General features: G+C 53.0%; 1 protein-coding gene across 3 annotated transcripts in view; it reads right to left on the bottom strand.

The window, feature by feature from the left end:
- dph1 (diphthamide biosynthesis 1) overlaps positions 1-12,865 on the bottom strand; it is a 54,862-nt gene that overhangs the window by 5,083 nt on the left and 36,914 nt on the right. For 2 of the 3 annotated variants that reach the window (XM_026997811.3, XM_035534467.2), the window contains 5 exons: positions 10,869-11,023; positions 10,196-10,317; positions 6,847-6,915; positions 6,599-6,755; positions 4,189-4,289 (listed from right to left, as the gene is read on the bottom strand). In XM_026997811.3, coding sequence (XP_026853612.2) covers positions 4,189-4,289; positions 6,599-6,755; positions 6,847-6,915; positions 10,196-10,317; positions 10,869-11,023 — 604 coding nt within the window. Of the gene's footprint in view, positions 1-6; positions 4,064-4,188; positions 4,290-6,598; positions 6,756-6,846; positions 6,916-10,195; positions 10,318-10,868; positions 11,024-12,865 lie in introns of those variants that run through there. The other variant, XM_081700360.1, reaches the window with a different exon arrangement.

Below are 12,865 nucleotides of genomic sequence, written 5' to 3' on the forward strand. Positions count from 1 at the left end.
GAGAGGGGGGGGGGAGAGAGAGAGGGAGAGAGAGAGAGAGAGAGAGAGAGAGAGGGGGAGAGAGAGGGAGTTTTAAGAGGCAAGGCACAGTTCTCCTGATAGGTCCGACAGTAGTGCCTGGCTTCCACACCCAGCCCTCGGCTGTAAATATACGAGTCTTCACAGTCGGCTCTGGCCGACGGCAACAGGCAGCACAAGGGGGAGGCTGGGGGATTGCGAGGGAGGTGGGAAGGAGGGGGAGGGGACAGGAAGCAGGAGGAGCAGCGAGAGGGGCGGGAGGAGGGGAGCGAGGTGAACCAGGACGGGGGAAAAAAAAAAAAAATGCTCTCGTCTCCATGGACCGAACGCACACAGCAGCAGCATCCAGTGAGTAAAAAGGGAACAGGGAGAGAGTGTTTAAATGGGGAGAGAGAGAGAGGGAGAGAGAATGGGATCGAGGAGTGTGAGGTGATTGCGAGCAGCAGCAGAAGACTGAAGACTGAGAGGGGAGATGTTGGGGAGATGCAGAAGAACCTGCAGCCAGAGCTCCACTTCCAGCAGGGGGACGAGAGAGCAGTAAACACTGCGGCGGCAACATTAGCTGAACGGCTGAACCTGCTCAAAAGCAGGAGCCGAGGAAGAAGCGGCTCTGGATGAAGAACATTACATCACTGTGCCTTCAACATTACACAACGTTATCTGGAGGTCGTCAAAATTCAAGAGTTTCGACGGGGGGCAAAGTTTACCTTGACATCTTGTTCCCTCTCCCACTAATGCAGTGTGTCTTAAGCTAAAAATTAGAGCCTCATCTGTAACGAACCACACACACACACACACACACACACACACACACACACACACACACACACACACACAGAGCGCTCCAACCTTTCTCCCCCACTATCCTGATTCAGTGCGGACCGCTAGCTCATGCTCTGTGTGACTTGGCCCGGAGCTTTTCTCTGCGTGAGCATGGCAGACGGGCCACTATAGGCCGGCGGGGCAGGCGGGTGGGTGGGCGTAGTCGCGGGGCAGGCGGGTGGGTGGGCGTAGTCGCGGGGCAGGCGGGTGGGTGGGCGTCGGACAGATGACTCAGACGGCGAGGATTAGCAAGCAGCAGAGACACTGATGTTCATCGGGCTGCGCAGTGGCAGGGTCTGGCTGAGCCGCAGACCCGCAGACCCGTTCAGGCCCGTCTGGATTCCCTCCGGGGTGGGGCGGAGGGCGGTCCCGCCACGGCGAGGCCCGTAGCAGGGACCCACGTGATTCCGCACCACATCCCAATTGCTCTCCACTGAGGGCCGTGTTCTTTTCGTGGTTGTTGATGTCTGTCTCCTGGTGTGTCTCCTGCCTTCTTGGCCAGGGCTCAATGCACAAGAGATTTTTAGTCTCAGTGTGAATTATAACCTGGTTAAATAAAAGGTTAAATGAAAACAAATGGATAAAAAAGTCCAACCCCCCTACCCCCACACACAGTCTTGTCCGGTGAGAGAAGGGTTGTGGGCAGGTGTGTGAACACCCTCACTTGGAGACCATGCGGCACGACATGAAACCACCTGACAGAGGAACAGACGTGGAGTGGTGGGGGGAGTTAGCATGCGGTTAGCACCTCCTCACTTCTGCTAGACAGAATGGATTTTAATTAGCCATTCCACCTGCTAGAAACCGAGAAATACGACGGCACAGATGAACGCTTTAGGAAGAGGGCATGATGTGTATGACGGCGCTCTGTGGATCCATGTCTGGTGTTAAACGCACAGCGTGTAACAAGAAAAGATGGAGACATTTGGGGTACAAAATCGGAACCGCGTCTTGCTATGTCCTGAGGTTTTAATGGAGAAAGCATTAGCTCAAAGTAGGGTAGAAGTGCTAATGTCTGGGTCGGTAATGTGTGTGGGTGAGTCTGTAGTGAGTGTGTGTGTATGTGAGTGTGTGTGCGTGGGTGTGCATGTGCGTGTGTGTATGTGCGTGTGTGTGTGTGTGTGTGTGTATGTGTGAGCGTGTGTGTCTGCGTGCGTGTGAGTGTGTGTGTGTGTGTGTGTGTGAGTGTGTGTGTGAGAGTGAGTGTGTGTGAGAGTGAGTGTGTGTGAGTGTGTGTGAGAGTGAGTGTGTGTGAGAGTGAGTGTGTGTGAGAGTGAGTGTGTGTGTGTGTGTGTGTGTTTGTGTGTGTGTTTAACAGCTCTTTTTGTTGCCGTTAGTCTTTGTCCACAGAGCACATGCTGTTCTTAGCGCAGTACAAAAGGCCCATGCAAGTGCAGTTTAAAAAAACCCAGAACAAAACAAAACAAAAAACAAAACAGAAAAGGTCTGCCTCACGAGGATTAGAGCCTCAGGTGTGTCGTCCCTGGACCCGTTTCTATCAGGCCGGAATGAACGGTGTGGGCCGGGGAATATTGCAGTTCGGGCAGAACACGGGAGAGCGTGGAATTTCCCCTCAGACCGGAGCAGCCGGGCAGACCCCAATATGCTCCCATCCGCCTGCCGTGTACTGAAACCCCCCTGCACAGGCGAGCAGAGACCCCCTGGGGACAGGGCTTTGGCCCACTGAAAGTGCCTAAGTGGCGTGTCTGCCCCTCTGCTATCTCTGCTATTTATCCCGCTGTAGGCGGGATAAATTTATCCCACTGTAGGCGCTGTAGACTTCCTCCCCCACCTCCCGCGGAGGGTAGGAGCTCACGAGTCCGCACGAGTTGCTCTGTTGGCTTGACCCAGCATGGCAGCAGAAAGGAAGCTGCCTGGAGGAGCGGAGCCGTGAGCTCCTGTGTGTCACTTCCTGCTGGGATTAGGCAACGATGCTCCCAGAAGCTCGAGAGAGGCACGACCGGGGCGTGCGCCGAGATCCGCGCCGTCTTTCGCAGCCTCCTCCTCCTCCTCCCTCCCTCCCTCTCCCCTGAACCTCCTGTCCTCTCTCCCATTCTGTGTGTGCAGACGGAGGTCGTGATACTCCCCTGTCCCAGCGAAAGGCCGGGGCTGGTGGGGTCTGAGGCATGACGATGACGATGCATCAGAACTGGGCTTCGTGCCGGCTCACCAGGACACACCAGCCCAAACAGATGCTCAGATGGAGCTTTCTAAGCTCGGCCCAGGGAACGCAGGGGAACCGAGTACATACTAAGTCCATAAGCATTAACATAGGGTTGGTTCCCCCTTCGCAGCTGTAACAGATTCCATTCTTTAGGGAAGGCATTCTATGAGATTTTGGAGTGTGTCTGTGGGAATTTGGTATGTTGAAGCATTAAGAATAGCCTTCACCGGAACAAAGGGGGTCAGGCCAACCCCTGAAAACCAACCCCACAGCATTACCCCTCCTCCACCAAAGCTTAGACAACGCAGTCAGGCAGGTCATGTTCTCCTGCCAAATCCAGACTCATCAGCCTTCCCGACAGAGGAGCGTGATCCGTCACTCCACAGGACACGTTTCCACTGCTCCAAAGTCCAGTGGCGGCGTGCTTTACACCGCTCCGTCCGAGGCATGGTGTTGCTCTTGGCGACGTAAGGCTGGCGTGCAGCGGCTGGGCTTCTGGCGCCGATGTTAATGCCAGAGGAGGCCTGGAACTCTGCAGGTACTGAGGCAGCAGAACGCCGTCGACCTTTACGCACCGTAGACCTCAGCACTCGGCGACCCCGCCCCGTAACTTCATGTGGCCGCGTGGCAACGGAACCGAATGAAATACGTGAATTCAGTGATTAAGAGGTGTGTCCCAGTGCTACATGGCCCCTAATTAAAGTCTTGTACCACACTGTAGCTCACAATAGCAGGAGAGAAACACCATAATCCGTGGTTAAAAACCACCCTGGACCACGAGTTAAAGCCACCTTAGGTCAGGACTGGTTTTTATGCTTTAAAAAAAAACCAAAACCCCACCCCTAGGAATCTGTTAGGTTACAGCCTAAATCCACCTTAGATCATGGCAACCAAAGAGCGAAGAGTTCTGAGGAGAAGTGTCACTCTCTTGGTACTCTCCAGGAGGGAGTGGAGGGGTTGGTTATGAAACGACGCTGCCAGGCCATCAGTGCCGGCTGCCCCAGCTGTCAAACTCGGCTCCTCCTGTTTCTTTTTGTTCCCGCGTGTCCTCGGGGGGCACTGAAGGCGAGATTAGTGTGTGTTTCATATCGGGGGAGGCTGCCTTGTGTGAATAATACGAGCTGATTTGTAATTGCGCGAAAATGAGAACGTGACTCTGCATGAAGACGGTGGCGGGGACTCACGCGTCGACATCTGCCATCAGTGCCAGCTTGTTCGGGAAGATCTCGGAGAGGAGCACCCTGGTGAACAACCTGCCAAGAGCCTTCAGCTTCAACTCCAAATGCTGCGGAGAGAGAGAGAGAGAGAGAGAGAGAGAGAGAGAGAGAGAGAGAGAGAGAGAGGGGAAAGAGAGTGCACGAGAGGGGAAGAGAGAGAAAACGAGAGAGAGAGAGAGAGAGGGGAAAGAGAGAGAAAGTGAGAGCGAGAGAGAGAGAGAGAGAGAGAGAGAGAGAGGGGGAGAGAGAGAGAGGGAGGGAGAGAGAGAGAGAGAGAGGGAGGGAGAGACAGAGAGAGAGAGAGAGAGAGAGAGAGAGAGAGAGAGAGAGAGAGAGAGAGAGAGAGAGAGAGAGAGAGAGAGAGAGAGAGAGAGAGAGAGAGAGAGAGAGAGAATGTGCCGAGCGTGGGAGAAAGACAGACGGACAACGTGAGAGATAGAAAGAAACAGAAAACAGCACGAGTGACAAAGAAATGCGAGAAAGAGAGCGGAAAGAAGGAGGGAGAGAAGGATGCTGGGGGTTAATACAGGTGAGAGAAAGAAACCACAGCCAATTACCCAGTGACCCTGCGCTGTGCCCAATCACCCCGCTGTCACACACCTGAGACGCCACACAAGACAAAGAATTCAGAGTGCGTGGAACTTCGGCGCTCCTTTAAATTTGGGAGCCAGGCAGGACAGTTTGGACAAAAGGTGTCTGTAAAAATGTCATTGGTGATGTATAACTAACGGGACAAGCAGACAGCCTCGTCTTCTAATGTGTGTCTTGCACGGTCGTCGTAGTCTGGTTGGTAGTAAGAATACATGCACTATTGCATTAAACATGTCTTCACCTGAATTTGAAGGAAACGGGAGTAATATGAGGATTTGCTGCCAAAAGCCTGTTGCCCTGGTTAACGGAAGAGCGGAGGCACAGCAAACCCAAAATCCCAAACACAAACATCACGACATCCTTCTTCTCCTTCAAGGGTCTTTCAGAGAGAGTGAGTGTGTGTGTGCGCATGTGTGTGTGTGTGTGTGTGTGACCCTATCCCACTATCCCATCCTTTCCACTTATTCGAGTGTACACAAGGACTATTCTACAGGTATAACCTTAATCAGGCGATGTACAGCACTACACTGGGAGGGGGGAAGCACACTGGACTGTTAACATTTCTGGCAAACAACTCGCCACATTAGCGAACACAAGCTGGGCATGGCTTCACAAACAAACAAAATAAATAGTGTCTGCGTCTTCTCTAAATGAGTGAGAAAACTAATGGAGACAAAGGCTAGACTGCTACTAATCATCATATTAATTAGATTAATAACTTGTATTCGTTATAACACCTTTTTAGTCCAAATCTTCAAGTGCATTAAATATAGATTACATGGTTGATATGATAATAATATAGCACATTAATTAAATAAGACTACAAATTATGAAATATAATATAAAAGAAACTACATAAGCAGCCGGCCTACACAAATCCATTTCTACTACAGCTTCAAAGGCACCTGGAGTGTGGGTGTTCTGAGCCCCCTGTGCCGGCACCGCCAACACTACTCCGGAGTTCAGCCCAGAAGAGATGAGTGACAGGCACTAACGGGTCCCCTGGTGTCAGGCGTCTCTCCTCCTCAACACACACACGCTTAGTTTTATTCTCTTAAAACAACTTAATTGTTTTGCAGTTGTTGGGTTTTTTTTTGGTTTTTTGGGGGGTTTTTTACTGTTCAGATTCAAATAGGCTCCGTTCTCCAAACGTGGGACAGCGTTTCATCTCCGGTGGGGATATACGCGGCGGAAAAACCTGTGCAATCACGAAGCAACACACGCGTGCGCGCGCACAGGCTACAAAGACCTGCACTCCTGGAGTGACCAACTGAGCATCTGTTTGTCCATTTACAGTCTTCTTGTAACCAACGAACGACGGCTTTAAAAATGTCTCGACAGCGAAACAGGAGCTGATGCGAAGCTGACTGCTTCCCTCTCTCTCCCGTCCTGCGCACACGCCGATTAAGAAGCGACGAGACAATCGGAGGGGCAGTCCACGCAGAGTCCGACGCAAACAGCGAGAGAACTGATAAAAAAAAAAGCAAACTGGGAAGTGAGGGACGGAGGAAGCTAAAGGCAAGACCCCCGGCCCCACCCAAACAACCGTCTACGACCCCCAGCAGAGTCCGCGACAGCTGTATAACGGGGAGCAGGCTGTGTGTGGCTGTTAACGCTACTCTGTGTATCTGTTTGTGGGCTCCTTCGTGTGTGTGCCTTTGTGTGGGTGTTCGGGTGTGTGTGTGTGTGTGTGTGTGTGTGTGTGTGTGGGGTGGATAGTGCGTTACGGGTGAGAAGCATTAGCAAACGCCACACACGGCCATGAGAAAACTGTGCTGTCTCTCACCTCCAGGATTTTGGGATTGCCCTGCCGTCCGAGCGTGCCCAGAATGAGGCCCCACCTCCGGGCCGAACGGGCCGTCTCTATGGCCTGCAGCCTGCTGGCCTGCATGGCCTCATGGTCGTAGTACTCCCGGGAGAACACCTTACTGTACGGATCGTACCTGTAGGAGGGAGAGCCGCCACTGAACTCTTTCCGAGGTGCGTCGGAAGCGTGCATTCCTGGCGCCGAGAAGCTCTGAAGGGTGGGCTTACCTGTAAGCTGGTGTGTCTGGGTTGGCGATCATGATGGACTCCAAGTGGAACCTTCCGTCGCCGAGGTATCTGGAGACGCAAACACAGGCTGCGTCAGACCCGGAGAGACCGGGAGTGAGAGAACAGCGTTGGCGGCACGTCTCCCAGCTTCAGGCAGAGGCTCCACCCCCTGCGGGCGGAGACACGAGCTCCACCCACGGAGAGGAGAGAGATGAATAGATTCCCGCAAGTCAACAACTTGGGTGCACACACTCTCATTTACACGCGCGCACGCACGCACGCACACACGCACGCACGCACGCACGCACACACGCACGCACACACACACACACACACACACACACACACACACACACACACACAGCTACACGTAATAGTGAAGTGTATTACACCTGCAGCCCCACATAAGGCCAGAAGATCAGAAACATGGGTGTTAATTAGTCCGCCTTTCTGAAATCAAACCGAACGTCGAGTGGGTGGGATCCCCGTAGGCTGAAGTGAACCCAGCCTGTCTTGCACTCACATACGCACTCCTGTTCTTACTCCCGTGAGAGGCGTTGGTAGAGGTGCTAGCCTCACCAGTCCCGCCAGCAAAATGGAGCACTTCCGGAGTCCCGGTTCCAGCCTTACTGCTCCTACCATGCTCCAGTCCGGCCGAGGAGAAGCCCCCCGGCTCTGAGAGCCCCGGCTGCTCGCCACTGAACAAAACCACTCTCGCTTAGTGCGTTCAAAGCCCCTCCGCTGGGCGGCTGACTCAACGCGCCTGCAGCCCATTAGTATAATGAGGGGGATCTTTCTGCTTGGCGAAGGGGTGGGGAGCAAACACGTAAGCCATTCCTCACTCTCCAGCCCAGAGAGAGCTTTATGCTCTCCTCAGAGGCAGAACACAGGAGCCAATAGCTTTTCTATTATTTAACAATGCTCTGTTCTGCCTTCCCATGGTCATTAATAAAAGAGCCCCATGCACGCAGGCCTATATCTTCTAAAGAAGCCCAGCTCCTGAGCTTTAATTAGCATGTAATCTCATTACGATGGCTTGGAAGGTATAATATAATTGGAGCGGTAAGTAAGCGATGTCCCTCCAGGAGCAGGTTGCTGGATTTAGCCACACAAGTGGGCAGTTCACGAACACTGATGGTGCCATTATGTGGGTGTCCTGTAAGGGTTAAAGTGACATGGCTTGAGCACAGTGTTGCATCAGTTGTGTGGAGGTGACGCATATACGCGCATGTGTGTGTGGACTGGAGAAGACTGATGAAAAGGGGACAGCTAATGCTTAGGCAAAAACACACACACACACACACACACACACACACACACACACAGAGACAGACAACCACAGGGGGTCTAAATCCCACAAACAGTGGACTGAGGGGTCTGGCTAATCTCTGCTCTCCTCATGTCAGTGGTCTAATCCCCTGACAGCGCTCTGCACATGCACCAGCTCCCAGTCAGCGCTGCACAGTCTACAAACCCTCCAGCACCTGCAGACAGAATTAACCATCGCACACCAATTAACATACACTCACACATCCACACACACACGCAAGTCACCCACGTATGGGCACAGTCCTTCAGGCATGTGCATGAGAGTGCGCACACACGCGCACACACACACACACACAATTATGCTCACGAATACCCTCCTTTGTATGAATACTGTCCTTCAAGAACGTACACGCACAGATGCGCGCACACACAATTATGCTCACAAATACCCTTCTTTGTATGAATACTGTCCTTCAGGAACGTACATGCACACAAGCACACGTACAAACACATGTTATGCTCACAAATACCCTCTGGTGTATGAACCCTGTCCTTCTCACACTCACACACACAAACACGCTCAAATATACTCCCTGGAATAAACACTGTCCTTCATGAACGTACACACACATGCACACAGACACAGAACACATACTGTGATACAAAAGGGATCTTGAGAGTTATTTCTGAGATATGTGCATGCGCTTGTGTATGGGTACACTTGTACACGAGACTATGGCAACATGTGAAAATGACCATTCCCGTAGAAACACTCACACACTCTACACTCGTAAACATTTCATGGGGGATGTGGATGGCACAGTTAACAGCATCATAACACTGAATCAATTTAAACACAAACACACACGCACACACACACACACACACACGCACACAGACACGTGCACACACACACGCGCGGACAGACACGCGTACACACACGCGCACTAGACACAAACACACACACGCACGCACACACACGCGCGCGCACACAGACACACTCTAGACACACGCGCACACACACACACGCACTAGACACAAACACACACACACACGCTCACACACACGCGCGCACACACAGACGCGCCCACACAGACGCGCACACACAGACATACGCACACACACATACACACGCTAGACACACGCACACACACCTGCACGCACACACACACAGACACGCGCACACACAGACACGCGCGCACACCCACACGCTAGACACACACACACACGCACGCGCACGCACACATGCGCGCACACAGACACACGCTAGACACACGCACACACACCTGCGCGCACACACACACGCACTAGACACACACACGCACACACACGCGCGCGCGCACACACACACGCGCACACAGACACGTGCACACCCACATGCATGACACACGCACACGCACTAGACACACACATACACACGCACGCGCACACACAGACATGCGCGCGCACGCACGCACACAGACACACGCACACAGACACACAAACACATGCGCACACACACACGCGCACACACACACAGACACACGCACACAGACACACGCACACACCTGCGCGCACACCCACACTCTAGACACACACGCTAGACACACACGCTAGACACACAGACACACGCTAGACACACGCACACACCTGCGCGCACGCACACACGCACACACACACAGACACGCGCGCACACACATGCGCGCACACCCACACGCCAGACACACACGCTAGACACACGCACACGCACTAGACACACACACACACGCACGCGCACACAGACGCGCGTGCACACGCGCGCCCACACACACATGCTAGACACACACCTGCGCGCACACACACACGCACTAGACACAAACACACACGCGCGCACACAGACACGCGCGCACACACAGACACGCGCGCACACACAGACACGCGCGCACACACAGACACACGCTAGACGCACGCACACACACCTGCGCGCACACACACGCACGCACCCACACGTTAGACACACGCACAGACACACACACAGACACACACACAGACACTTAAATGCTATGTCTTTTATGTGTCTGTTTGAGGGCAAATGGCTACAGAGACAGAAGATGACGCTCACATGATGGCATCGACGGGTGTTTCCAGGCGTGGGGAGGTGCAACCCAGGATCTCCCCCGGAGAGAGTGGCCGACACTGGGGCACCAGCACCTCGTATTCAGGCCTCAGCTCCGCGCTCGCTGCCTGCCGGGGACACACAGGGGCGCTGATGGGAGACAGCAAAGCACTGAGCATCACACGCTCACTCACATACACACACATTCGCGCCCACACACACGCTCACGTGTGTTCATATTCGCACCCACACACAGGTCTGTATGCATGCATGTGCAGGTGCTGGCCTACACACGGCACCCAGCATGCAACACAATGTATGCAGGGGTATGTCCTGAAATAACAGAGGTCACGATGCAAAGATGTGTGTGTGTGTGTGTGTGTGTGTGTGTGTGTGTGTGTGTGCGGGCACAGAGGACTGTCAGACTTATATAAAGTCCAAGCACACCAGTGAACTCCACTAACTTTATTCCACTTCCTTTACAAGTTAGAAACCAATAAAACTGTAAACGCATGGTGCACACCCACATCACATTCCCAACCCAACAATGTGAAACACACACACACACACACACACACTCGACCAACAGTCCAGCAGAAGAGGGAGGAGATGGGTATCGAGACTGAATCTCAAAATGGACAGTGGGCATCAGTGCGCAAGTGGCAAGGTCAAAGGTCACCTGCAGGGCAGCCACAAACTGGATGGTGCTGACGAGGGCGAGCGAGCTTCCTGGAGGGAAGTTGAAGCGGAGCGTGTCCAGGAAATGGGCAGTGTCCATCTGGATGTCCACAAAGACATAGAGCATCTTTATCCCAGCTGTGGCGTCTATGGGAACTTTTTACAAAAGACAGAGAGAGACAGACAGATACATATCTGAGTTGAGTGATGATATTCTTTTAAATCTATGATAATAATGCTAAATTGCGCGAAGAAGAATAAAATAAAACAATAACAAATTAACAATAAAACTGTGTGTGTGTGTGTGTGTGTGTGTGTGTGTGAGGCCATACATGTCTAGTTAAGGTTCACAATTATTAAAGGAAAGAAATGGGACAAACAGTTATGATTAATTCCATTTATTACATCCCCTTTACTACACCAGAGAGACAGAGACGCGTGCCCTCCCGTACGTGATCGTTAGGTGCTAACGAACATAATTAGAGCCGCTCTTACCACATTCACCCAGTGCTCTCATACAACGGCCATTTCTGGAGCGATAACACAAACACGAGCCATTTTACAAATAAGCAAAAGAAGGGAAGATGGGGGGCAGAGCCAGGATGAAGGAGAGGAGAGAGAGAGAGAGAGAGAGAGAGAGGAGAGAGAGAGGGAGAGAGAGAGAGAGAGAGAGAGAGGAGAGAGAGAGAGAGAGAGGAGAGAGAGAGAGGAGAGAGAGAGAGAGAGAGAGGGAGAGAGAGAGAGAGAGAGAGAGAGAGAGAGAGAGAGAGAGAGAGAGAGAGAGAGAGAGAGAGAGAGAGAGAGAGAGAGAGAGAGAGAGAGAGAGAGAGAGAAGAGAGAGGGGAGAGAGGGGGAGAGGCTGGGTGGAGTGTAGGCGGGGCAGAGGGGTCTGATGGAGGGTAGGCGGGTGGAGGGGGTCGGCTAGGGGACGTCATAGAGAAAGAAAAAGGATGGATGGATTAGTGGAGGCACTGCTGAACGGGAAACGAGGCTGGAGGCTGCGCAGGTTAGAGCCGCGTAAACACACGCGTGTAGACCCACACGTGTGGCGAGACTGCGACTGTAACAGACATGTTCCTGGTGCCCAGCGGCCTGCTTCCAGGAGGGTGGAGGCTGAGCAGGGAAGCAGAGAGGCACAAGGGATTGATCCGCGCTTTTATCCAATTAGCATAGCAGTCCGAGAGCACTTTATCAGTGCAATCACTGCCGCTGTCAACAGGAAGTGGGGCTTCCCTCCCCCAACACAGTCCCTCCGTCTCACTCGCTCACTTACGACTCGCACAGGCAGGACTACGAAGCCCTATAAAGTCAATGGAAATGAAAGATGATGGAAAGATGTGTGTGTGTGTGCGTGCAAGCGTGTGGGGGGGGGGATGCTTCGACGTGCTACTGCTGTTTGACAGGCTCATTTGTGATGCTTATCACAATTTATTTGCAATGCATCCTATGGCACACGGTGCTGTCTGTCAGATGAAACGTTTCTCAGACACACACGCGCGCGTGCACACACATGCGCACCACTCACATTCCTCCAAGAAACCCACCCTGAAAAGCAGAGCTGAGGGACCTGTTACCGTGGTAACACACCTTTACTGTCTAACGCTAATCCTAACTTCTGCAGACTGCCCTCATATCTATTAAATGTTCCTGCATCTATGCACCAACACAATTTTAACCTTCGCGGGGTGTTAGGACCTGATTAAGCGCCGTAGCTCTGGCATAATCAGCTTCATCTGGGGCAGATAATCCCAGGGACCTTGGGCAGGGAGCGCAGTGCGGCAGGCTCCAGCTGCTGGTGGCATTCAGGAGAGCCAGGATGGGCAGCCGTGGACGTCCGGGCCATATTGATTTAACGTTTCCTCCCCGCCGCACGCAGGTCACCAGACGGGTGGCAGGCGGCGAGGGTGCTGGGTGGGGTGGGCGAGCAAGGAGCCCCTGGGGTGGTTTTTTATTACCCCCCCAAAGGACAAGCTGAATGCACGGCACCCATCGATCGGC

The sequence above is a fragment of the Electrophorus electricus genome, chromosome 17, assembly GCF_041902795.1.
Source record: "Electrophorus electricus isolate QZ-2024a chromosome 17, ASM4190279v1, whole genome shotgun sequence".
In the NCBI taxonomy this organism is placed as follows: domain Eukaryota; kingdom Metazoa; phylum Chordata; class Actinopteri; order Gymnotiformes; family Gymnotidae; genus Electrophorus; species Electrophorus electricus.